At 41.2% G+C, this 27,700-nt stretch overlaps 1 protein-coding gene across 3 annotated transcripts in view; it reads left to right on the forward strand.

Annotated features, from left to right (window-relative positions):
* The first annotated feature begins 17,194 nt into the window (after positions 1–17,194).
* The window catches only part of TNIK (TRAF2 and NCK interacting kinase), a 375,800-nt gene continuing 365,294 nt past the window's right edge, over positions 17,195–27,700 (forward strand). For 2 of the 3 annotated variants that reach the window (XM_040621605.1, XM_040621606.1), the window contains exon 1: positions 17,202–17,650. In XM_040621605.1, coding sequence (XP_040477539.1) covers positions 17,594–17,650 — 57 coding nt within the window. In that variant the 5' untranslated portion in view covers positions 17,202–17,593. Of the gene's footprint in view, positions 17,651–27,700 lie in introns of all 3 variants that reach the window. The other variant, XM_040621607.1, reaches the window with a different exon arrangement.

Genomic DNA, 27,700 nt, shown 5'->3' on the forward strand with positions numbered 1-27,700 from the left:
TGGTAAGTATCTATTGAAAACAACAGATGCTTTTTCCGCAAAGGTTTACTCTTAATTTAGGACAGAATGAGAAAATCATGAGGTTGGAATTACATATTTTATTTATTTATAATATTAATTTCTGTTTTATTTTTTCCCAGCTTTATTGAGATAAAATTGATATATAACACTGTGTAAGTTCAAAGTGCATAGCATGATGATTTCATATAAATATATATTGTGACATGATTACCATAATAGAGTTAGTTAAAACCTCTCTCACTTTACATAATTGCAATTTTTTGCCTGTGTAATGACAACATTTAAGATCGACTCTCGGGCCTCCTGGTGGCTCAGTTGGTTAGGTGTCTGACTCTTGGTTTCGACTCAGGTCCTGATCTCAAGGTTGTAATATTGAGCACTGCATTGGGCTCTGTGCTTAGTGGGGAGTCTGCTTGAGATTCTTTCTCTCCCTCTTCTTCTGACCCCCCCTCACATGCTTGCTCTCTCTCTCTCAAAGAAATAAATGAGTCTTAACAAAAAAGATTGACTCTCTTAGCAACTTTCAAGTATATAATACATATTGTTAACTATAGTCACCATGTTGTACATTAGATCCCTAAAACTTACTCATCTTATAACTGGAAGTTTGTGTTTTTTGATCAACATTTGCTTGTTCCCCGACCCCTCACCGTTCGAGCACCTGGCAGTCACCTGAGTTCAGCTGTGTTAGATCGCAAAGATAAGTGAGAAAATACAATATTTGTCCTTCTTTGTTGAATTTACTGCACTTAGCATAATGTCCCCAAGGTCCATCCACGTTGTCACATATTGTAGGATTTCCTCCTTTCTCATGACCACGAGAAAGGAGGAAATCCATAGATATCCCATATTCTTTATCCATTCATCTGTTGACAGACACTAAACTGCCTCCGTATCTTGGCTACTGTGAATGATTCTGCGGTAAACAGGAGTGCAGAGATCTCTTCCATATCCTATTTCCTTTCCTGTTTCATTTCAATACCCAGAAGTGGGATTGCTGGCTCTATGCTATTTCTATTTTTAATTTTTTAAGGAATCTCCATACTGTTTTCCATAGTGGCTGTATCAGTTCACATGCCCACCAACAGCTCACAAAGGTTCCCTTTCTCCACATCCTCACCCACATTTGTTTTTTTGATAATAATCATTCTAACAGGTGTGAGGTGGTATCTCATTGTGGGTTTGAATTACATTTCCCTGATGATTAGTGATGTTTTCATATACCTGTTCTTTTCATATACCTGTTGGCTGTTTGTATGTCTTCTTTAGGAAAACATCTGTTAAGTTCCTCTTCTCATTTTTTAATTGAATTGCTTGGTTTTCTTGCTATTGAGTTGTATGTCTTCTTAAGTATTTGGATAGTGACCCCTTACCAGATAGATAGCTTGCAAATATTTTCTCCCATTCCATACATTGCCTTTTCATTTTGTTGTTTCTTTTGTACAGAAAATTTGGGGGGTTTGATGTAGTCCCATTTGTTTATTTTTGCTTTTGTTTCTTGGGCTTTTGGTGTCATATCCAAAAAATCATTGCCAAGACCAATGTCAAGGAGCTTTTTCCCTATTTTTTTTCTAGTTTTATGGTTTTGGCTCTTATCTTTAAGTCTTTAATCCATTTCAAGTTAATTTTTATGAATGGTACAAAATAGGGGTTTGATTTCATTCCTTTGCATGTGATTATCCAGCTTACTCAACACCATTTAGTGAAGAGATCATCCTTTCCTTTCTGACCATTCTTGGCTCTCTTGTCAAATGTTAGTTGACCATTTATGCAACAGTTTATTTCTAGGCTCTCAGCTCTGTTCTATTGGTCTATGTCTCTGTTTTTATGTCAGTGCCATACTGGTTGATAACTGTCTTGTGATATAGTTTGAAATCAGGAAATGTGATGTCTCCAGCTTTGTTCTTCTTTCTCAGGATTGCTTTGGCTATTCAGGGTTTTTTGTAATTTCACATGAATTTTGGATTTTTTTTTCTATTTCTGTGAAAAATGCCATTGGAATTTTGATAGGAATTGCATTATATCTATAAATGGCTTTGGGTAGTATGGACATCTTAACAGTATTAATTCTTCTGACCTATGAACAGGGGATTTACTTGTGTCTTCCTCAGTTTCTTTCATCAAAATCTTATCGTTTTCAGGGTACAGATCTTTCATCTTCTTGGTTAAATTTATTCCTTAGGATTTTTATTGTTTCTGATGCTATTGTAAATGGTATTGTTCTCTTTTTCAGGTATTTTGTTGATAGTGTATAGAAGTACAATTGATTTCTGAGGTTGATTTTGTGTCCTAGCAAGTTTACTAAATTTGTTTTTTAGTTCTAACAGGTTCTTGGCAGAGCCCTTAGGATATTTTAAGTATATTAGATCATATCATCTGTAAACAGAAACAATTTTACTTCTTCCAATCCAATTTGGATGCTTTTCCTTACTTTTTCTTGCAGGATTGCTCTGTACCATGTTGAATGGGAGTGATGAAAATGTGCACTCTTGTCTTGTTCCTGATCTTAGAGGAAAAGCTTTCAACTTTCCATCACTGAGTATGATGTAGGCTGTGGGCTTGTCATCTATGGCCTTCATTATGTTGAGGTATATTCCTTCTATACCCAATTTGTTGAGAGTTTTTATCATGAAAGGATGTTGTATTTTGTCAAATGCTTTTTCTGTATCTATTGAGATGATCGTATGATTTTTATCCTGCATTTTTTAAATGCAATGTATCACATTTATTGATCTGGGTATGTTGAACCATCCTTGCATCCCAGAGATAAATCCCACTTGATCATGGTGCATGATACTTTTAATGGACTGTTAAATTTGGTTTGTTAGTATTTTGTTGAGAATTTTTGCGTCTATATTTATCAGGGATATTGGTCTATTGTTTTGGGGATTTGTTTGTTTTTTTGTTTTGCTTTGTTTGCAGAGTCCTTATGTAGCTGGCTTTGTAAAAATGAATTTGGGAATGTTCACTCCTCTTTAACTTTTTGAAAGAATTTGAGAGGGATTGGCATTAATTCTTTTAAAACGTTTGATAGAATTCACCAGTAAAACCATCTGGTCCTGGGCTTTTCTTTTTTGGGAGATTTTTGTATTATGACTCAATCCCCTCGCTCAATATTGATATGTTCAAATTTTCTATTTCTTTGTAATTCAGTCTTAGTATGTTTCTTGGAATTTATCTACTTCTTCCAGGCTATCCAATTTGTTATACTGCCTTCTTTTTAATAATAAACTTAAAAAATTTTTAGAATAGTTTTAGGTTTACCAAAATATTGCAAAGACAGTACAGAGTTCCTATATATCACAGACCCAGTTTTCCCTATTTTGACATCTTACCTTACTCTGATACATTTGTTGCAACTAAGGAACCAATACGGGCATATTACTCTCAACTAAACTATATGCTTTATTTGAATTTTGCTAGTGTCTTTCTCATATCATATTGGGGTGCATTCTATCAACATGACTTATCACTGATGATGTTAATTTGATTTATTGGCCAAGGTGGTGTTTGTTGTTTGCTAGACTTTTCCACTGTAGAGTTACTTTCACACCTCTTTGCATACATTATTCTTTGGAAACAAGTCAATACGCACAGTCTACACTCACCCTCCCTAAAAGGGTTTTTAGCTATGTACTGAAATATTTAGGGATGAAATAACATGATATTAAATATTTGTTTTAAAATATTTTAGCAGGGGTGCCTGGGTGGCTCAGTAGGTTAAGCATCTACCTTTGGCTCAGGTCATGATCTCAGGGTCCTGGGATCAAGCCCAGCATTGGGCTTCCTGCTCAGTGGGGAGCCTGCTTCTCCCTCTCCCATTGCCCCTCCCCCCACTTGTGTTCTCTCTTGCTCACTCTCTCTCTCAAATAAATGAAATCTTTTTAGAATTTTTTAAAAAAAATTAGCAAAGAAAAAAAACCATAGAGAGGGGATTTAGATAAAATTAACTATGGTGATATGCTTGTGACTATAGAAACAGGCAATGTATATACTAGAAGATGAAGAATTTTAAGACAATTTTTGGGTCTCTTTCACTGAGAGATTACCTACAACATGTATAATGTCTAGAATATCTATCTAACCAGCTTTAGGATCCTATTTTTTTCCTTCATACACTGGACTCTGTCCCTGAATTCCTCTCACCCTTCTCAGCTCTTCTGACCCAGGGCATTTAATATAATAAATTTCATTATACTTATTAAATTGGATTTTGTCTCTTGTTAGTATGGACTAAATATTTGTGTTACCCCCCACAACTCCAAAGCATATATTAAAATCCTAACCCCTAAGGTGATGGTATTTGGATGTTGGGTCTTTTGGAAGGTGATTAGATCGTGAAGGTGGGACTCTCATGATTACGATTTGTACCCTTGTAAGACACCCCAGAGAGCTAGTCTGCCCCTTCTGCCTTTTGAGGACAGAGTAAAAAGATAGCCGTCTATGAGGAAGCAGGCTCTCACCACATGCTGAGTCAGCCAATACCTTGATCTTGGACTTCCCAGCCTCTAAGACTGTGAGGAATAGATTTCTGTTATTTCTAAGCCACCCAGTGTATGATAATTTGTTATAGCGGCCCAAACAGACCAAGATACTTGCAGAGCATAATTTACTCCCATTATTCCTTTGGTTTAATCAGGTAAGGTCCTTGCCCATCAAAGATGCACAATCAATATTTGGGAATGGGGGGAAAAAATCACCTGGGAAGGTATTTGTTTCAAGATGAAAATTCCTGAACCCTGCTCCCCCAAAATTCTGCTCCCCCACATGTTAATTAAGCTCTGTCTCCCTGTTCGATATAATTGCTTCATGGACTATGCTTTTAGAAACACTACCTAAGTTATGAAGGCAAAGACCATCTTGGTGATCCCTCTATTTAATACATGTTTCTGATGAATGGATACACTAATGAGTGAACGAATTTATACTCTTTGTGAATGGATGAGAAAAGTGGATCCACTAATTCTTATTATCAGCTTTTGACACAGTCATGGCCGTAGGTCACTTGCTTTGTTCTCAAAATTGACTAGTCATGCAAAATCATAACAAGTATAAAAATGATGACACTTACAGGGCTTAAAAGACTTGCCCTGTTTTCTGGCTTCAACATGGCTAGTTCTGTCCACGTTTACCAGCTTCTTCACTACACTGATTTATTGATTAATTTTATAACCACCTTATCACAGGCGTTACGCGAGGCACTAGAGAAATAGACCTGGGTAAGAGAATTCCTGGTGCTCAATAGCTCCATGGTGGAAAAGAAAACCAACGACTGCACTAAAGTGTTTTAAATGATCTAAGAGAGAACACATTTTCCAGTGTAGACTTTACAAGTCATCCATGTAATTGCATGAACGGAGGGTGTTAAATGTCTAGAAATGTTCCGGCTCTACCTTTTGTGGCCAAGTGATCAAAACAACTACCCATTCCTCATTTTGTTGCTTGGGTTCTGTGGCTTAAAGATCCCACTCAGACAAGTGTCTTGGCTCCAGTTTTGGCTCTTCCACCCACGCTACAGCCAGTACCAGGCATGGCAAACCTACTCATTTAGCTTCGCTCTCAGGCAGCCCACATGTTAAGGGGAATACGATCGGTTACATACTTTACAGTTTCCTTAAGATAAAAAGCACAACACGAGTGGATAGTACTTTAAATGTCTGGGGAGCAATATGGTATAGTGAAGGAACAGAGAATCAGGAGTCTGAGGGGAAACCGTAACAATAAAAACACAGACGATTTTTTTTTTCTTTTTCCTCCTTTTTTTTTTTTTTTGCACAAAGCCATCAGTCCCCAGAGCCCTTTCCTGTGTTAACTCTGTGACATTGAGCAAGTCATAGAGTCTCTGGACCTTGGTTTCCTTATCTGTAAAATGAGAGGGTTGGACCTGGGTTATCTCTAATGTTCCTTCCAGCTCGAAAAGTCTGATAAGAGCTTTTATCTGCCCTATGACTTCATGTAAAGATCCAGTTGGGCTACTCCTCCCCTCTCCCAGCTCTGGGCTAACCTATGGGGTTATGCCATTCGAATATATGGACGTGAAATAAAAAACTGAAAAGTATTTTGTGTATGTTGGGGCATGAAGCTTAGACTCTAAAACTTAAAAAGATATAGTCCTGTAGAAAAATTAGATAGAAAAAGTGAGAAGTAATTGAGGGGCGCCTGACTGGCTTAGTTGGAGGAGTGTGCAACTCTTGATCTTGGGGTAGTGAGTTTGAGCCCACGTTGGATATAGAGATTACTTAAAATAATTAAATAAAATTTAAAAAAAAAGAAAGGAAAAGAAGAAGTGGAAACTAATTGAGATAGCTAGCAGGGAGCAGACTTTTGACATGGTCTGGATAGGCCCGGTGGTCAGAATGGAGGTCCTTTCAGCGTTTCTATTATAGTATGTTTGGTCATTGACCAGAAATGTAAGGAATGCTTACTGTTGCAAGACACTAGGTTAGGTCCTCAAAATACTGAGACAAAAAGTAAGCTGAAAATTTCATTATTTGACTAGAATATAGTTAAAATTAAAACTGCTTCAGGATTTAAAAAGATGAAGCAATTCCTAAAAAAAGTGATAAACAATTAAACTTTTATTTTTTTTCTTTTTCCAGTTTTTATTAAATTCCAGTTAGTGAACACACAGTGTAATAACAATTAAACTTTTATAATAAATATTGAAGGATTACAGCTGCATATTAAAATTTCTATACATATTTGCCATGAGGAATTTCCCAAAGTATGAAAACAGAAAATACTGTTTTGAAAGGGCTTGCCAAATTTTTAGTAAAAATAGTTTTCTGTATTTGGGGAAAGTATAATAATGGTATTTTAGATAAAGTATTGTGTTTGTCTTTGGGCTTAAATGGTGCTAGAATTATGAAAATTGTTCTGTACCCATTTAAGACAAAAGAGATGTAGTCGCTTGGCATTATTATTTCAAGGGCAACTAAGGTTAAAAAAACTCTCTATCTGTAACAAAAAATGAGAACTATAAAACAACTGTATTATTTTTCTTTTTCTATTTTGGGATTTGATCTCAGGCTGATCAACTCCAGAAACCACGGTCTTCACCTTAGATCATACTGTACAGAATGCAGTAAATTAAATTTCAGGCTCCTAAATACTTTGAGATCCAGCTTGGAAAGGGAAGGAAGAAAGGGTAAGAGGAAAACCATTTGCAAAAGAATGACGAACACTACCAATGGACAGAAACGGAGTCTGTGTGACTGAAACCAGTGGTGATGTTAGTGAAGGCTATAAGAAAGCTAGAAGGATTGGGTTTGTAATTGGATAGTGGGAAATTGAAATTTTATTTTCTAAGGCAGAGCTGTTTAAGATGATGATAAATTTCTGGTTGGGTCCCTGGAAGTAAGTTCAATGCTATGAGAGACAAGTTTTCTTGAAGAAACTCCAAGAATTGTGAATTACTTATTTAAATAAATCTGTGGCATGAATATTGAAACCTCCCAGTGATGTGGTCTGAGAATGTGGTATCTATGATTGCTGCCTTTTGGAAAGTATCAAACTTTACCTTGTGGCCATGTCAAATTTTGTCAGTTTCTAATGGCAGATTTGGAAAGCATATGTATTCTTAGCTGACTGTGCTTGTTTTGCTTTGCTTTCACCTACTCGGAGAGCTTCTGTCTTTTAATAAGGAAACTTAAATATTTATACTTAGTCTGAGATGTTTGTGCTTATGCCTGCTACATTATTCCTTGGTTGCAAGCAACAACAGGAACCACCTCTGGTTAACATGAACAAAAGGCAAAGATATTTACCACAGAAAATTAATAGTAAGGCTGGAAGCATGCAGTAGGTCTTAAGTTTCCAAAAATATTGCAACAACTTCCATCCCACATGCTCTTCTTTAATGTGATGTGGACACTCCTTACATCAAAAGATGGGAAATATGTGCCTTCCTCTTGAATTTAGGTCAATTTGTGACAATGGCAGAATTAAAGTCACGTGACTTCTGAGGCTAGGTCATAAAAGGTGATACAACTTATATCTGGTTTTCATGGGATGCTTGCTCTTGAAATTCAGCCACCATGTCTAGAAGACCCAACACCCTTTGGAGGGACTAACCTGGAGAGGAACCAAAGTTTCCAGCCATCAGCTTTGGCTGAACATTCAGTAGGTAGCCAGCACCAAATTTACTAGGTCAGTGAGTGAGTCATTTTGGAAATGCGTCCTCCAGCCCTAGCTGATGGTCTGTGCAGCACATGAGCCTTCCCCCACCAAACCCTGCCCAGATTACAGATTTGTGAGCTAACAAGATTAATTGTTGTTTTATTCATTACATTTTGAGGTGGTTTATTGCACAGCAATAGGTAACTGGTACAGAGAACCAAGCTTAAAAATGGTCAAGCAACTAGGCAACTTCTGAGAAGTAGGAAGGCAAAACGGACTCTGGTAAATACCTATGGGTAGGGACCACAAATGGAATGAAGGACTACTAACCATTTTCATTCTTAAGTTCTAGGTTCCTCTTCAGGGGGCTGCCTCAGTTCTGATTTCAGATACTCACTCGCCTTTTGGCTACCAATGGGCAGAAAACCTAGGAAATAGCCCCAGTAATATGTAACCACAGGGAAACAATCATTCAAAAGGAAATATAGATACAGTAAGTCTTATTAGTTTTTTTATCACTGTTGTGACAAATTACCACAAACTTAGTGGCTTTAAGCAACACAAATTATCTCACAGTCTGCAGGTCAGAAATCCAAAATGGGTCTCACAGGGCTAAAATTAAGGTGTCTGCATCCCTTTCTGGAGGCTCTAGGGGAGAATCTGTTTTTTGTTTGTTTTTGTTTTTGCCTTTACAGTATCTATAGGTGTCAGCAGTCCTTGGCTTATGGCCCCTTCCTTCATTTTCAAAGGTAATAATGTGGCATTTCTCTGTGACTTTCTTCCATGGCACATCTTCATCTAACTATGACTGCTTTTCTGCCTTCTTCTTTCATTTTTAGGCGCCCTTGTTATTACACTGGACTCATCTTGAAAATTTAGACTAATCTTCTCATCTTAAATTCCTTAACTTAATCACAGCCACAAAGTTCCTCTTGCCATCTAAGATGACATATTAGTAGGTTCTGGGGACTGGAACATAGATATCTTTGGGGTGCTATCAGTCTACCCATCATAGTATACAAAAGCAGAATGGATACTGTGTAGGCCCGCCACTCTGAAAACACGCCTTTAACACTATTTAATCTCAATGGTTTATATTTTCTTTCTTCTTCATTTTATTAAATTTGTCAAGCTGCCCTTGTTCCATTTTTTCCCCCCACTCAACTAGTTTGTAACTTAAATATCTGATTTATTGGCTTTTCAAAAAAAAAGATTTTATTTATTTGAGAGAGAGAGAGTGAGTATGAGTTGGTGGGGAGTTGGGGGGGGGGAAGAGCAGAGGGAGAGGGAGAGGGAGAGGGAGAGGCAGAGGCAGACTCCCCGCTGAGCAGACAGACTGATACGGGGCTCTATCCCAGGACCCTGAGATCATGACCTGAGCCAAAGGCAGACGCTTAACCGACCGAGCCACTCAGGTGCCTCTTAAACATCCAATTTATATTTGCCTGTATGGTGACCCTTATATTTATCATGCATAATTGACTTACATTTTTCTGTGTATGTTTAGAGATTGTATATAAATACATCCCCAAATAAGAAAAAAATCTTCACATGGTTTTCTCTCTCTCCCTTCCTTTTACCCTCATGATAAGATGATTTTAGTTATAGGTTATCATTATTTCATTTTTACTTTATGAATCAGCAATGATAAAGACAATGAAAAGTTTTAATTTTTATTTTCTGTAACAAGAAGTGTTTGGTTACAAAGAACAGAATACCCAACTAAAGGTGGCTTAAACAAATTGAGAAAAACGTATTATGTCACATAACAAGAAGGTCAGACATCTTGTTCCTGGATTAGTTAATTTAGTGACAAATCTAATGACGTTATTAGGGACCTAGATACCTTTCGTCTTTTGCTCTCGTTCCCAAGCTCATCGTGACCTGTAGGAAGACGGCTGCTATAGCTCTAGCAATTATATCCACACATACCCGCATCTGAAGACAATGCACTTGTTACCTACTACGGTGTAGCAAATCAAGTGGCTTAAAAGAACAGTAAACTTTATGATCTCTCATGGTTTCTGTGGGTCAGGGATTTGAGAGCAGCTTGATTGAAGTGTCATAGCTCAGGGTCTCTCATGAAATTGCAGTCAGAGCCCACTGGACTTGCAGTCATCTGAAGGCTCGACTGGGCTGGGCAGCTCACTTACGAGGCTGGCAAGATGCATGAAATGTCCATGGGATATAATGACTGGCTCCCCTTACTGCTGTGGTTCTTGACTGGGAATGATCTTGCCTGCCAGGGGACATCTAGCAATGTCTGGAGATATTTTGGGTTGTCATAACTGGGAAGGGGTTATTGGCAGCTAGTGGGTAGAGACCAGGAATGCGGTTAAACATCCTACACTGTACAGGGTAGCCTTCCTGCAACAAGTTATCAGACCCAAAGTGTTAATAGTGTTGAGGTTGAGAACCCTGGTGCTGGAGCTGTGAACCAAGAGAGCAAAGTAAAAGCTGAAATGCCTCTTCTTACCTAGCTTTGGCAGTCCTCTGTATTCCAAGTTAGAGGGCCCTACACAAGGGTGTAAATACCAGGAGCTGAGGTTTATTGGAATCCATCTTCGAGAATGGTTACCACAGGCAGAAAGCTGTTCCTGGCCCTCTTCTCTTCTCTTTGGTCCCTTTTCTTTTTTCAGTTTTCAAAGAGGAAAACCATTTTTATAACCATTTTATAACCCCACCAGACTTCTCTTCACTTCCCTAAGTCAGTGTTGCAAGATATGTCTGTGCCTAAAGCAGTCACTAGGACAAAGAATAGAAAATTATATGATGATTTTAGACCAGTTAATATTGTCTCCCTCTGGTACTAGGGAGAACTCATCTTCTTTCAATACACGGAGGATAAATTCTCAAAATCAGAGTTTTGTTAGTAAGGAAGAAAGAGAATGACTTTGTATGAGTCATGCACAGGGTTTGCTATCTTTGCTTCCCATTGTCTTTTGTATCACACATTTTCTTCTTGGATTCACTTTTCTCTTTGGTGGAATACATTTTCCAATAATGATTTAAGAAATAACCAACCATTTGAATCCCTAGGTCTCTGAAAATATGTGATTATTTCGTACTTTCTTAAATGCTAATTTAGTTCGGTAGAGAATTCTACATTAGAATAGTTTGTCCCATTATCCCATTATCCCATATATTAGAGTGATTTGTCCCAGCATCCATTGTTGCTGATGAAAAACAGGTGAGCTGGTTAGAATTTCCTTATCCTTGATGTTCTGAAATTCCATCATGATGTGTTCAAGTCTAGTATTTTTTACTTATGCACTGAATGGGAGCTTTTAGCCTGAAGATAAATTTTCTTTTCTTTTCTTTTTTCTTGTTTTTAACATTTTATTTATTTATTTATTTGAGAGAGAGAGAGAGGGAGGGAGAGCACAAAGGGAGAGTGAGAGGGAGAAGCAGACTCCCTGCTGAGGAGAGAGCCCGATGTGGGACTCAATCCCAGGACCCTGAGATCATGACCCAAGCCAAAGGCAGACACTGAACTGACTGAGCCACCCAGGCGGCCTGAAGATACATTTTCTATTATTTCTTTGAGTATTCCCTTCTGTCCATTCTCTAGATGGATATCAGATGAATGTTGGAACTTTGATTTATTCTCCAAATTACTTAAATTTTTGCTCATTGCTTTATCTATCCTTTCTTCTGCAATTTGGGATAAAACTGGGCCCAATCTTCTAGCTTATTAATTCACCTTTTGGTTCAGCTTGAGTCAGTATAGCATGGTGATTAAAAGCCTGAGTTCAAATCCTGGTTCAGCCATTTATATTACTGTGTTGCCGTGAGTAAGTTAATTAAACTTTCATGTCTTCAGTTTACTCATATGTAAAATGAATATGCTAATATTATTGCCTACTTTAGAAGATTGTAAAGATTAAATATGTTAATGCATGAATGCTTAGAGGAGTAGCTGCAGCATAGTATTACTATTGTTCAATCTATACATTCATTTTATTTTATTTAAAGATTATTTATTTATTTATTTGAGAGAGAGAGCGAGAGCACAAGCATGAGAGGTGGGTGGGGCAGAGGGAGAGGGAGAAGCAGGCTCCCCGCTGAGCAGTTGGGTAGAGAACTGGAGGATAGGCAAATGCCAGAAAAGGCATTCAAAATTTGACCAAAGTGAGATTTTTCTTTTGGTGTAATCTGAAGGATTAAAAGAATGTCTATCATTTATGTGCAATTTGAAATCCTGTAAGACAGTACAATATGCTGTTTCTGTCTATAAACATATAATGTATATGTTTATAAACCATAGATACGTTTATAAAACATGTGTAAAAAGCATGGACACAGGCAGGAAGGGCACAGTTCAACTTCAGGATAGTCAGAAGGGTGGAAGGGGAATGGAATGAGAAGGTACCAAGGAGGCTCCAACAATGGTATCTAATTTATTAAAAAAAAAAAAAAGATCAAATCCTGGTTTGGGATTTGATCCTGAGCAGGGAGCCCATAACGAGACTTGATCCCAGGACCCCAGGATCATGACCTGAGCTGAAGGTACATGCTCAGCTGACTGAGCCACCCAGGTGCCCCTATACATTCATTTTAAAAATTTCAATAGATATATTAATTATTCATCTAACTGGTTTGTTTTCATAATAACTTGGTTGTTTTATGAATGTAAGATCCTATATTATTTTTTTGAGGATAAAATATAATGTTTTTATAACATATATATATATTTATAACATATATGTATAGATATGTTATAAAACTTCTTTTTGGTCTATGAACAATAACTTTGGGTGCTCAATCTATTGATTGCAGTTGGTTCCCCTCTTTCATAGTAATAGCTTTTTAGGAACAATTGGTGGGTTGTCTGAAAGTCTCATTTGCCTATCTGTGGTGCTCACTCTAAAAGATTTTATTTATTTATTTGTTTATTTGTTTATTGGAGAGAGAGCATGAGTAGGGGGAGGGGCAGAAGGAGAGGGAGAGAGAAACCCAAGCGGACTCCCCACTGAGTGGGGAGCACAACTCAAGGCTGGATCCCATGACCCTGAGATCATGACCTGAGCGGAAACCAAGGGTGAGATGCTTAACCGCCCGAGGCACCCAGGAACCCTTGCGGTGCTGATTCTAATTCTGGGTGTTTGCTCTGTGGACTGCAGCGGGAAGGGGAGCAGCACAGACTGTCCTGCAGGGCAGGGGAGGCAGGTACTTCACCTGCTGTGTGTGTCTGTGCATGTGCGCGTGCGTGTGTGTGTGTAGTCTCCTTTCTCCTGGCCACTGGTCAGCAGCCCCTGGTGATGATACCCTGTCTCCTTGACCCAAGCCCCTGTACTTACAGAGAGCATCTGTCTGTGTTGGGGTGGACATGTCCACCTGCTGATTCTCATTATCGTGCTTGATTTTTGTCATATCATTTGTCGCCACCTAACATAATCTTAGTTATGGATCATTTATTTACAATTTGATTATTTGCCTCTGTGAAAGCAAATCTCCAGGACCTAGCATTGTGCCTTGCACAGAGTAAATGATTTCTGTATTTATGGAATGAATGGATTAATGCCATTCTTGAGTTGCTTACCATAATGAAATTGCCTGTTCCTTGTAACTGTTGCCTCTGAACTTGAAGCCTCTCCAGCTCTCACCCTGGTCGTACCCTGTACAGTTTTGGTTTACAGATCCACTGGCAATCAAATCCTACCTTGCTTTATGTAATCCAGGAAGTCCTCTGAATTGCTGGACCACCGATGCTCCCTTTTTTGTCTTCCAGAACTCTAATGAATTTTTAAAAAAATATTTCCTGTTATATCTAGGGATTTGTGGTGATAGGAGATGTACAGAGTGTGCTTTTAGAAGCTGGAGAAGCTGTGTTACTGATTTCCACAGTGTTTATTTTAGTTGGAGCATGGATATGACATTAAATGACATCGAATCTAACAGAGGGAATCTAACCCCCTTTGGGATTCCCTCTTTTTTAGAAACATTTTTAAAATATAAAAATATTTCAAATATACAGAAAGATACAGAGAACAATAGAATAAGTACTAATTAGTAATCATCCAGATTTCAGAATTCCAAATATTTAGCAATATTTGCTTAAGGTCTTTTTTTTTTAAAATAAATTAGATACCATTGTTGGAGCCTCCTTGGTACCTTCTCACTCCATTCCCCTTCCACCCTTCTGACTATCCTGAAGTTGAACTGTGTCCTTCCTGCCTGTGTCCATGCTTTTTATACATGTTTATAAACATATCTATGTTTTATAAACATATACATTATATGTTTATAGACAGAAACCGCATTTTGTACTGTCTTACAGGATTTCAAATTGCACATAAATGATAGACATTCTTTTAATCCTTCAGATTACACCAAGAGAAAAATCTAGCTCTGGTCAAATTTTGAATGCCTTTTCTGGCATTTGCCTATTTCTCTTTTAACAAAGGAATAGCAGGCCTCAGGCTAGAAGCCTGGAGCAGGCAGCCATAGCTAGAATTAAATAATATTGCTTTATTTCCCATTATATTTATTTTGATGGCTTCCTTCTATTTTTTTAGCAAGTGTTGCTACCTTTCCATTTACAGTAGTGATTTATTTATTTATTTACTTGAGAGAGAGGGTGCATCCGTTCCAGTGGATGGGGAGGAGGGGAATGGACAGGAGAGAGAGAGAGAGGGAGTGAGAATCTTAAGCAGGCTCCACACCCAGTGCTGATCCGAAAGTGGGGCTCATCTCATTACTCTGAGATCATGACCTGAGCCAAAATCAAGAGTCAGATGCCCAAACGACTGCGCCACCCAGGCACCCCTGTTTCCTTTCAAATCAAATAAGAAAAAAAGCAAAGTGTCGATTTAAAGAAAAATATTAAGTAGATAATAGTATGGGAGGTTCAGAGACATGACAAAAAATTAGAGGAGTTTGTATTGAAATGGCTGAAATTTGATACACACTTGACCAAAAGGATAATGTTCACGTTCCTTAATGAGACATGAGAAGCTGAACTTTGCTTTCCTTCTCAGTCCAGTCACCACTATTACCTCCCTCCAGCACAAACAGCTTGAAGTTTGCTCCTTCCCTTCCTAGCTGAAGGTGCCTTGGCTATTGTAATCTCTCCTTTTATGGTATTTCCTGCATCCATCACTGCCCCCCCCCCACCCAACGCCGCCTCCACTTGACTCTGCTCATCCAGTCAGCCTCTACAAAGCCCTCCCCCAATTAGTACCCATCACTGTATTGAACATATAGCCTTCCAATTCTAAATCCGACGGTAGAATTTAGTGCCAGTATCACAGCATCATCATGGCCTGAACAGCTTATTAAGGTGGGAAGAAAGGATGTTTCAGATAAAATCTGGGGTATAAAAGATTGTCCGTGAAAAAAATGTTTATCTCATTTTTCATATGTTTGGAGTTTTAAAATAGTTACGTTCATAGATCTAAATACCTGATCTTAATGATTTCTTTCAACACTGAGACTATACATTACTTTGTCATCTAGATTAAGGGTAAAAAAAGGACAGGGAAGGGAAAAATAAGGACCGTGATGAGAAATGACAGGTTTTTTTATGTCATTTCTACATTACTTGGTGGTTTACTGCACCTTAGTTAGGCTGGATGATTTCATTAGAAAATGAGAGATCAAATCGAGCGTTCTCAATATAACACATTTTAACGTTTGGCGTTTTAAGAGCAAAAGCTCCTAAACAACTGTGTGGTCAATGGGATGTTGGAACATTTTCCAGTTTCATGTTCCCCTGTGCATATAAATAAGGACAGTAATATTAACAACAACAACAACAACAACAACAAAAATACAGCGCGTAGCGAATGCTGTTTAAAAGTCTTCAGTGTCTGCAGTCATGATGAGCTAACTGCATTGACTTCCGTTCATTCATTCAAAAGTCTTATTCTGAAACTGACATTCACACCACAGGATTCAAAAGCTCTCACTGCACTTGGCCAGATGTAAATTCTCATATTAACAGAGGTGCAGATAATGCTTTCAAAACTACTGCTGTATTTGGGGGAAAGTTCAATTTTAACGTTTCTTCCTATGTATTTCGCGTGGTCAAAGCCAGAGGGGAAGGGCTGTGCGGGGGGCTGGGGGAAGTGACTTCATACTTTTGATTACGGAATGTCATGTTTACGACTGTAAACGTTCAACCTTTAAATGAGAAAGCGGGTGGAGTGAGATCGCTCTCACGCCGTGCATTTTGTTATGTTACATTTTACCCACCAGCCAAACTTTCTCCATCAGTATGAGTAGGTCAGCGGCGGAAATGCTGCCTGGAAGGAAAACGCAGGGTCCGGAGGCGGTGTGTGCTGCCTTACCCGGTGTTGCCTTCGGAATTACCTGAAGCATTCAAGCTCTTGCACCCAGAGAAAAAGCTTCTCGTTTCAATTCGGGCGTTTCCGTGGGGAATTGCGGTAGGGGCAGGTCCTGGGTGTGGCGATGCCAACAGGGAACTCAGATCTCCGTCTTCCCGCTTCTGGCAAACCTTCCCAGCCCCTGTCCGGCGAGTGACCGGCACTCGAGACCCGCCTTCCGGGATTCCGGGGGTCGCTGCCGGACAGACCCCGCCGCCGAAGCAAATCGCTGGAGCGCAGGGTGCGAGTGCGCTTCTCCCCCATTCGTTCCGCGCCTGGAGGCGGATCCCCTTCCCTGCACACAAGTCCTTATATGCACCGGTTGCACCAGCCCGTGTTACTCCAGCCCCACAAATAATTAATGGGGGAGGGAGGCCGTCACTCTTTTTTTTCTCCCCTCTGGATTTGTTCAGCGCTAGAGCAGTGAACCCTGCCGAAAACCGCCCTGATGCGATTGAGAGCCATTGTGCTGCAGTGCACGAATTGGACACACACAAATAAAGCTCCTTTGCCCCTACGATAAGCACGGCAGGGTTCAGGAACAGCTTTTCACATCCAGCCAGATTAGCCTGCAAAAGCCGGGGCGGAAAGGGTGTACGCCCCTCCCCCATCCAGGCTGGTGCAGAGGGACCGGGTCAGGAAGCTCGGCCTCTCCCCAGTCGGAGACCACGCCTCCTCCGCCTCCCCCCCCTTCTTTACTCCTCCCAGGAAGCGGTGATAGACAGTTCTGTGTGGTTCTCCACCCCCACCCCCCCAGCAGAGTGGAGGAGTTGATGTGTCTCATTATAACAGCCAATGCAGCCGCCATCCACGCACAAGCAAAGAAGCATGTCCCATTTAAATACACCCACGCAGCCCCAGCGCCCTTAGCTGAGCAGGGCGCGCAGCCCACACGCACCGCGGCTCCGGGCTTGGAGATCCGCGCAGGTTGGGCTCCCGGACCCCGCGGACCGAAGAGCGGAGGTTCGGGATCGGGTGCTGTGGGGCCGGGGTGGGCGGGGGAGGCTGGGCCCGGGGCCTCTGGCGCGACACCCGCATGAGGACGCGAGTAAAATAGACCGAGGTGGAATTTCCAAGAGAGAAGCTTCAGGGTGGTTTTGGACCATTTCTCCCGCGAAGAAGTAGACATGGCGAGCGACTCCCCGGCTCGCAGCCTGGATGAAATCGATCTCTCGGCTCTGAGGGTGAGCAGAATATGTTTTCTGATTTCTTTCCAGGGGTTTTGGGTCGGGGTGAATGGGCTCAGTGCGTGAACGGGGGGCCGGAACTGGTGGGTAGAGGCGAATCGCAACGCGGAGGGAACCTGGCTTCTGGTTTTGCTTCGGGGTCTGCTGAGGTTGCTCTGGGCTAAGCCTCCACGCAAGGGCTGTGCGGTATGTGTCCTCCTTCGGTTGTGGCCAGGACTCCCCCGAGAACCAGGGGAGCTTGTGCCAGTTTCATCTTAGACCAGTGTAAGAGCCTTAAAAATGAAATGCAATGCTCGTGTGTGTGTGTATGTGGTGTGCACACACGCCCCGGACGGTCATCTTGTGCCAAGGCGCGAGACCCCACCGTCCCTCTTTGTAAAAAGAATAACAGCAGCGTGAATAAAGGCACTGGCCACTCACTTTTTTCCAGCTACCTGCAAGATGACATGGTGAGCCTGACTGTCCCCACGAAGCCGAACGTGCCGCTGCAAGGGGGCAGCTGTTGCAGTGCTGGTCTTGTAGATGGCAACTGCCTCCTCTACCCCCTTTCCGCCTTCCGCGCCCCGACTCGCTCTCGGCGCTCCCTCAGTGCCAGTCCGCCACTCACCTTTATTTATGGTTTAACTTAGCCCTGCCTGGGCTTTCTGACTTGGTGCCTCTGACGTTTCAGTTTTATGGCTGAACTTAAGCAGGTGAAAGGATGTGTTCTCTGCTTTTCCCCAGTCAGACCGGAACTCCCGTGTGTGTGTGTGCGTGTGTGTGTGCGTGTTCACTCTGTGTCTGTGGCCAGTCCTTTGTAGAGAGCATCTACTTCCCTCCAGCCCCCCTGGTCTGCGTTTACCTTCACGTGAATTGCCTCGGACGCCTTTTCATTGTATTGACTAAGACATCCCCGCTATAGAATCCATTTTGCTGTTGTTTTGAGATCTGAATCCCAGGAATCCCAGTGTAGCCTCGACGACTCCCCACCCCCACCCCCGACTCCCAACACACTTTCGGGGAAGGGGGCAGAGCTTTCTTGCCATTTTAATTAGATGCTGCCTGCCGAAAAGGGGGTGAGGGGTGGGGGTGGCGGCAGCAGCGGGGGTCTGAGAAGGATTGGATGCCAACTTAAGGATGGCTTCTTCCTCTCCTGAACCAAGAATAAAAAAAATAAAATAAAAAAAAAGGCAACCACATATCTACTTGAAGCATGGAGGGTCGGTGAGACCGAATTGATGGTGGCTCTCAACACAGACACGCAGGATGGGTGAAGCTGGGAAGTTCACACGCCCTCCTGAGGCATACATTGTTAGACCGATGCCAAATCTTGGGATTATAGACCTGAATCTTCATTACTTCGCCTGACATTGCCTCATTCTCCACCGTTATTTTAAAGCTACCTTTACCGTCAAAGTGGTACTTTTTCTTTAGTCTCATTAATCCTCTCTCCTTACATAGCCTCCTCTTTTTAACTTCCCCTCCTCTTCTTAATCCTTCCAAGAGGTGAGGTTTCTGCAAGGCAGGCCCCGGGGTTGAGAAAGAACACAGATGCCATTTGAAATGGCTTTTTTGATAGTTGGGCAGCAAAAGCTCATTCATGTGATATTACAGTAAGCTGTCTATTTCCCTGGCGCAGAAATGCCACATTCAGAACCCGCTGCCCCCTGGGCAGCTGGGGGTGGGGGCTGGTAGCAGGGTGGGTGCTTTGGCTAAGTCTGTGGTTTCCTGCCTTACAGACTCTGTGTGTTCATTTGCCCTACTTTCAGCGCTGGGAGTTGCTGCCAGCGGGTTAATCAGGTGGATGGATGGCCCAGACTACAGGGTAGAGGAAAGTGGCAAAACCCCGGGAGGGGGTGGGGTGGGGGGTAGGGGGAAAGAGTCTGAACAATGGGCAAGGCTTGTGGTTTTCCTGAGCTAGAATCTCGACGTTGCTCCTCTAATGGAAAGCGCTCAGATGCGATTTTTAAGTTGGGCTTGGTCGGAGGTGTCCCTTGTGGGCTTTTTTCCTGGGGAAGGTTTTCTGAGATAGGGAGCACAGAGCCTGCAGGCTTGTGAGCAACCACGAGGGCTCACCGGCCTGCCTGGAGTGTGATTCACACACGGGAGGCCTGTGCTCCAGAGATCTGTATTTTGAAAAGATATCTTTGCAGGCTTCACTGAAATCGCTCTTTGTGGCCTGGGTTTGGTGCTTTGCCTCTGTATTTCTGCCTGCAGGAGGTGTGGAAAGAGAGAGGGCTGAGGCCAGCTCTAGAGATGGGAACTGCTGGCTGAAAGACTTAAATGCAGATGTGGAGACAAATGCATCCCGGCTGCTGGGGGGTACGACCAGTCTTGTAGGGGATGAGGTGTGCAGGCCGGCTGTTGAGTCCACAGGCCACCTAGGTGATCTCCACAAACCAGAGGGCAGATAATGTCTCTCTGCCTTCCCAAATTAGGAGAGGTGGGTTTATCTAGATCACAGGTCTCATTTGTTCCTAACCCCTCAGGAAAGCCCGCCTGCTGAGAACCTCGTGACCCCTGAAATGCAGCCAAGGTCAGTGGCATCTAGGAGAATTTGCTGCAGCCTTAACCAGTCCCTTGCTGTCTCTGTGGCTCTTTAATGTACACAATCAATGCTCTTTTTGTAAACCCTGAGCTCAAGGCATTAAAAGCGGATCCTGTCTGGAGAGGCCTTTATCCTTCTCACTTTGGGGGCTTATTGTTCTCAGCCAGTGATCCCAGACTGGACCCAGTCTAAATTTTCCCCAAATAGCAACAATGCATAATTTAGACCAGAGCAACCAGTGACAGTACTGATCATTTAAATTATGCAAGATTTGGATGGTTTTAGAAAGTAAGATAAAACAGGATCTTCTTTGGTTAGAAAAGAGATGATCTGAGTCCCTTTTTATTAGTCCTGATTTTTAGAGCTCTGGAGATAAACTAAGTGTTGGGGGAGGGGGATGATTTCATAGATTTAGAGCTGGAAGGGAATTGGAGAACACTTAGCTACTCCTTTCCTTTAATACTAAACTGAAGCCCAGAGAGGTATAGTCATTGTCCAAGGTCACACAGCCCTGTCTCCTCTGGGGTGGGAGCGAGGGAGGTGAAAAGGGTGGTTTGGGAAGAAAATCTAGGTTTCCTGACTTCTCATTCAGTGCTCTTTTCTCTAAGTCACACTGTCTGTGGCTGAATCAGAAATCAATAATACATTTTCTGCCTGAGCACAAAAAAATGGCAGAGAGAAATTATTTCACCAGAGTCATGGAATTGTATTTATCGAGAATAGAGAAACTGCTTCATGCGTGTAAGCTCGTCATATGTAAAACCATGGAGCATTAAGGTGGAATTCATCTCGTTCAACCCCCCCTCAATTTTTCCTCTGTTGGCAAATGACTGTCTGAATCATCTAGGACAGATGGTTGTCCTGCATAGTACCCTCTCTCAGTAACCCATCTCCATCTGAGTTTGTCCCATGGGGTCAGTCTAGACACGCGCACTATTCAGATGTCTCTGCATGTGAGGTTTATAGAGTTCTATGTATGTTTTGCATAATCTATGTGGATACTCGTATATAGTGTTATGGTTATAAACTATCCATGTGGGCGTATGAAATGTGTGTATACATACATAGGCTACAGAAAACAATCTACTCATTCAAACTCAAGGCTTGAGTCATTCTCTCTTCAAGACATCACAGTATTAAAAGAAATGAAATTTGCCACCCGGATGCTTTATTACATATGAGGTGAGATCAGCCCAGAAAGCTTTTTGGAGATTAGCATATATCTGAGCCTGAGCACCTTGGCTGTCCTTAGTTTGGCCCACAGAGGAAGGTGTTCAAGGCCAAGATTGGCTGCTGCTGACTTCATACACTATGTTTCTGCCAGGACTCGCACTCAGTTTTCTATTTGAACGGAATGAGATGACCTCTGCTTGTCTTTTCCCCTACCCCTCATTGCCTTCGAGGCCCAGCTATTTCTTTGTCTCTTAAGACCTAGATTTAAGAACTGATCTCCTCTGGAAGACTTGCACACATCTTTCCTGCCACACTTTTCGTCCTTGTTATAAATGGTGTGGGGATTATTTTCTGCTTCCTTAATAAACCGTAGGCTCCATGAGGCTGGAGGTTAGGTCCTGCCCGTCTTTGAGTCTGTGATTGCAGTTAGCTCTGCGTTAGTGAGTAAGTGAATGGAGTGGACTGAGCACTGGGTTCTGTGTGCGTGTTTTGGTAGTTCTGTGACTCTGGGTAAGTCATGTAACCATAATGCATTTAAAAATGGGAATGATCTCAACTGCTTGCCTTCCTCATGTGCTGACTTCACCAATCAGTGTTTATGGCAATGCTGTGAAAACTGTAGAGCACTGCACACATACACTATTCCATGATTAAATAGGATTTTATGGAAATTTTGATTCTACCATTTGATCCCAGTGATTTCACCTAATTGAAAATGATCCAGAGAAAAACATAACAGAAAGTCCTGCATCTTTCTAATAGTACCTTTTCCTTTTTATGTGTCAACATGACCTTGTATGTTTCTCTGCCAACCCTCGGTTGACCTTTGCCCCAGTGTCAGCATTCATTACTTTTTTTTTTTTTTAAGATTTTATTTTTAAGTAATCTCTACACCCAACATGGGTCTTAAAATCACAACCCCGAGATCTAGAGCCAGGCGCCCCTAGTGTATTTCTAAACCAGTATCAGGTATCAGCATTATTCATTAAAACTTTCTTCTTTTTTTCTTCTCTCTCTCTCTCTTTTAAACTTTCCCCCCTCATGGATTAACCATTATTTAAATAAAACCACATTTATTATGCCTATGCCTTTTCAAAGTTTGTGGACTGGGGAGGAGAGTGGGCACCTGAAATGATACAATACTAGTCCCATATTTAAAACCTCTGGCCAGAGATCTCAGGGGGGTTAAAGAAATCTTAAAACATTATTAATTTCTTGCCCTAGTGCACTTAATTTAATTTGGTCTTAGGTGAGAATTTAGTAGATTTGCAAGAATTGGTAAGATGAGAGTGTCTTAAAACGATAATAGCAGAGCAGCTTTTAAATTAGATATATTTGTTGTTTTTTAGAGACATTAAACAGGTGTCTTTGCCATGACATTGCCTCGTAATAAAACAGTGTGTAGTGGTACTTATCAGTCAGAATATCAGAGAAAGATACATAATCATTTTCAATATCCATTATTAACTGGAGTAATCTTAGTACAAAAAGCGAATATAAGTTTGCATAATTGTCAACTCAGGAGGTCATAGAATATTTTGTTGATGAAAGAATACCCAGCATTTTTCCTTCACGAAAATATCACACTGCCTGCCGCCTTACCTGTAAGGCTCTTTGAAATCTTGTAATTTTGAATCTTCTTTCTGTGTTTCTGTGTGTCTGCACCGGTACACGTCATCCATGCCCTTCTCGTTCTATGCCATTCCTTCCTTCAGGGGTATGGTTCTAACATCCACCCGGCTTTGAGCTACTGTGACTGGATCATGGCTGCCATGCCCAGCTGAGCAACCCCAGCCTCTGAGTCTGTGTTTCTGAGAGAATTTGGGATAACTTGTGTCTGAAACACACTTTTATGTCAAATTGGTTCTTCCATTTTTGTGGGGGAAGTAGCTGTCTGAGAACAGGGCCTGAACTAGCAGTGTGCTGAGAATTCCAAGAAAATCTGGGTGATATTTTTTGAATGAAATGTTATTCTGCTCATATAAATATAAGGTTCCTAGAGGAGAGAGAGGGAGGACTTAAATAGAAAACGTTGGATGAATTCCGCTTGTAATTTCTTTCATTCTGGTTGGAAGCTTCTTTCCCTCTAGAGAAAGATGATTCGCTCTCTGCTTTTTACACGCCCAGGCTGTTCTCCAGTTGTCTCTAGGGGTGCCTGGAAATTCTCAAAACACATTTTATTTCACCCCAATCTTACACGGCCTTCCTTACTGTCTCTTGCATGAGGCCTTCCGCTCCATGCCTCCCTCCAAGCAGTGCAGTGACGGGCCCCTGGGCAGCAGCAGTGACAAGACTTGCCTCCTGTCTCTGCCACCAGCCTTCTCCCGACTAGTCTCCCTGCACTCGTCCCTGCAGCCGCATTGCTCTTCAGGCAGCATGTTTTTGGTCTCCGGATTTCTTATTCACGGCCTTCCCTGACTCCTCCTCACCCTCTACAGACCAAAGACAGAACTCCTCAGCCCAGCAGCGAGGCCGCTGTAATTCAGCCGGGCCTCCCGCCACGTGCTGCAGTGCTGACGCCCCGTCCTTCACTCCTGCCACAGAGAACAGCTTCCTTTTCCCCGTGGTTGCTCTTTAGGGGGTGCCCTACCTCATACTCCTTTTCTGTACCGACTAGCCTAACACGAAGCATTCACATGCCACCCTTTCCACAGAATTGTCCCTCATTTCTCTCAGGTGGTAGTTATCCATCCCATTTGTACACCCTTTCAGAACTGACCTCACACTCAGACTTTTTATCCTGGGGGACGCCTGGGTGACTCAGTCGGTTAAGGGTCTGCCTTCGGCTCAGGTCATGATCCGGGAGTTCCAGGATCGAGCCCCGCCTCGGGCTCCCTGCTCAGAGGAGAGTCTGCTTCTCCCTCTGTGCCTCACCCCACTCGAGCTCTTTCCCTCTCAAATAAATAAATAAAAATCTTTTTTAAAAAAGAACTTTCTATCCTGGATCATATTCACTACTAGACAGTAAACTTCATGAAGGCAGCGCCTATATTTGATTTTCTTAGTGCTCGCCACCAGCCACCAGGATGACCTTTGGGGATGCGGGACTCCTTTTGGTATATGGTTTAGTACGTTTTTTCTATGCATAGCTAACTAGATAGCCTTTTTCCCCCCTAAAGATTTATTTATTTGTTTGAGAGAGAGAGCATGTGTGGGGCGGGGGGTGGGGAGAGAGGGAGAGGGAGAGAGAACCCCAAAGCAGACTCTGTGCTGAGTGTGGAGCCAAGGCGGGGCTCAATCTCACAACCCTTAGATGACAACTTAAGCTCAGACAAGAGTTGGACACCCAACAGACTGCACCACCCAGGTGCCCCGCTAACTAGATAGATGTAAAAATTAAGATCATATTTTATATATTATCTGCAACCTTTTTTTTTCGAAAATGTGTTTTCAGTTGTTTGCCGCTTTTGTTTGCTTATTTATTTATTTATAAAGTAAACTCTGCACCCAATGTGGGGCTCAAACTCATGACCTCAAGATCAAAAGTCCCCTACTCTACTGAGTCAGCCAGGTGCCCTACAACCTGTTTTTTAAACTTAATAGTCACCCTTTTTGCATGCTGTTTATCTTTTTCTATAACATAATTTAAAAAAATTCTTTGTCATGGGGAATTTTAAACTTATTTAACAGCAGAAGGAATATTGGAATGCTTATACATTGCTGGTGGGAATGTCAAGTGGTATGGCCACTTTGTAAAACAGCTTGGCAGTTCCTCAAAATGTTAAATAATAGAGTTACATGTGACCCAGCAGTTCCAGTCCTAGGTATGTACCCAAGAGAACTGAAAACATATACAAATGTTCGTAGCATTACCAGTCATCCTAGCCAAAAAGTGGAAATAACCCAAATGCCCACCAACTGATGAGTGAATAAATGGAATGTGGTGTATCCATCCAGTGGAATATCATTCATCAATAAAGTGCTGATACACGTGATGATATGGACGAGCAATATGGTAGGAGAGAGAAGCCACACACAGAAGGCTGCATGTTATAGGACTCCATTTATATGAAACGCCCCAAATAGGCAAATCTTTAGAGAAGAAAAGGGGATTAGTGGTTTTCTAGAGCTTGAGGGGCGGTGGAAAATCACTGCTAATGTCTTAAAATTAGGCAGTGGTGATGGTTGCTCAGCTCTGTGAACATACTGAAAATCACTTGTTCACTTCAAAAGGGTGAATTTTATGAAGTGTGAATTTAATCTGAATAAAACTGATATGTAAAATAGAATAGTAGAATGAGCCCCCAGCTTAACAACGATCCATTCATGCCCAGTTGTGTTTTACCTACACCTCCCTCTGCTTCCTCCCCCATATTACTTTCAAGCATCATATCATTTCTTTTGTAAATATTCCAGTATGCATCTCTAAAAAGATAAACACTCTTAAAAATACATAACCACAATACTATTATCAGGCTTCAAAATTAGTATATAATTTAAAATTTCTTCAAGTATTCAGTCAGGGTTCAAATTTCTAATCATATGTTTTTAATGACTGCTTAGCATTTTATTGTGGGGATGAATCATACTATATGTAACCAGTTCGTATTGATGAAGCTTTGGTGTTGTTACACAAGCCTTGTAACTAGTGTGTCAGTAAACGTACAGCCTTTGTATACGTCGCTGTGTCCTTAGAATAACTTCTTAGAAGTGCAGTTTATGATGAAAGTGTGTAAATGACCTCTAAAGCTCTTGATACTGTCAGATTTCCTCTAAATTTCCTGTGAGGTAAGTGTATATCATTTATAGGTGAACATACAAGGCTTAGAAAAATCAGTTAATTTACTAAAAGTCATAGAGCTATGAAATGGCTGCACTTACAACTGACCTGCCCCAAAGCCACTGCCAATAGTGACTCACATGGCCATTATTTGCCCCGTAGACCTTGTCAGGACGTCAGAATTATCTGATATAGTATCTCCCTAAAGTTCACAGATTTCCCAGAAGGTTTTCTTTTGGGCACAAGCTCTCTTTGATGAACTTATGGTGTTCGAGTGTTATTTCCTTATGGTTTTGTTTTTTAAATAACCGTGGTCAGTTTAGGATATGTTAATTGTTCTTTTTCTTGCCTTAAAAATGTAAAAACATAAAATATGAACTGTTCGGGGATTAGCAGTGACTTCTTTGTACACTGGGTGTAAGGCAAGTTTACCTTCACTCTGTCATTCTCTTTGGAAAATCACCTGACAGGTGTGTTTGGAAGACATGTGGAATTGGGCTCAAAGGTTTCCATTTTTTAAGAATTGGAGCCCACTGAATTTGTGATTATTGCAGAAGCTAGCAAGATGAGCCAGAAGATATGTTATAGCAGAGGCCATGTTCAAGCCTTTATCTGTCAGATAATGATTAAAGTCAAAATCTTGAGTTGTACCTTTTTTGAAATGATTATAGATATTTTAAGATTACAGTGGAGAAAATGGAAGATGCAGCTGGCAGCCAGAAGGGTAAAGGGCCTTGCATTCTGGACCACAGTCTGTTTTCCACCAGGCTTATAAGTAAGAAACTATTAAAATTGACATACCTTTGGCGTTGTCTGTTTTGTGGAGGCCAACTGCCTTGCTTTATTAGTTTTTATACCCAAACCCTCCATTTAAAATGCCTATAAATTATTTATGCCTAGGGTAGAAATCCAGAACTTCACATGGACATTGTTTCATCATTTCTACTTCTAGGGTTTGTTTGTTTGTTTTTTTTTTTTTGGTTTTGTTTTTTAAATTTTTTTTAGCTGCCTGTAATCAAATTATAGCAGTGTGGTGGGTGGAATAGGTTGTAAGCAGTAATTGCAAACTGTATTTAAATAATAATAATAATAATATTTAACATTTATAGAGCACTTAATATCTTCAAAGTACTTGCAAACATTATCTAATTAAATACTCTCTCTGATTATAATCTGTATATAAATGCACTTAAATTCAGAACAGGGTCATGAGAAATATATAAATTTGAAAGTTAGTGCTAGCTATTCTTTAAAAACCTATGCAATGATTAAAGTTACAGCTTGGGATTCTGTTAGATTGGTTTTGTGTATCCTTTTGTTAAACCTGGTGACAGGTTTAGATTAAATCTGTTCCTTATTAATGCCTCTGCTTATTTTCTGATCATTAAGGACTAAGTGTTGATCATTGCTCTGGTCCTTACAGACACTAAAATACAAACAACATCAATAAGCCTCAAAATGGGCCTCCTTGCTGCATTTCGTGCCCTGGCCTCAGATGAAACTCCCGTTAGTAAGTGAAATGAAGTGGGGTTGTGCAAGGAAGAACGGCTGTGCATTGCGGTTTGGTAATTTCCATCTGAGAAAAATAGATTAAATCGCACAGTAGGGTACATCATAAAGAAATGCA

The sequence above is a fragment of the Ursus maritimus genome, unplaced genomic scaffold, assembly GCF_017311325.1.
Source record: "Ursus maritimus isolate PB19 unplaced genomic scaffold, ASM1731132v1 scaffold_4, whole genome shotgun sequence".
Lineage (NCBI taxonomy): Eukaryota > Metazoa > Chordata > Mammalia > Carnivora > Ursidae > Ursus > Ursus maritimus.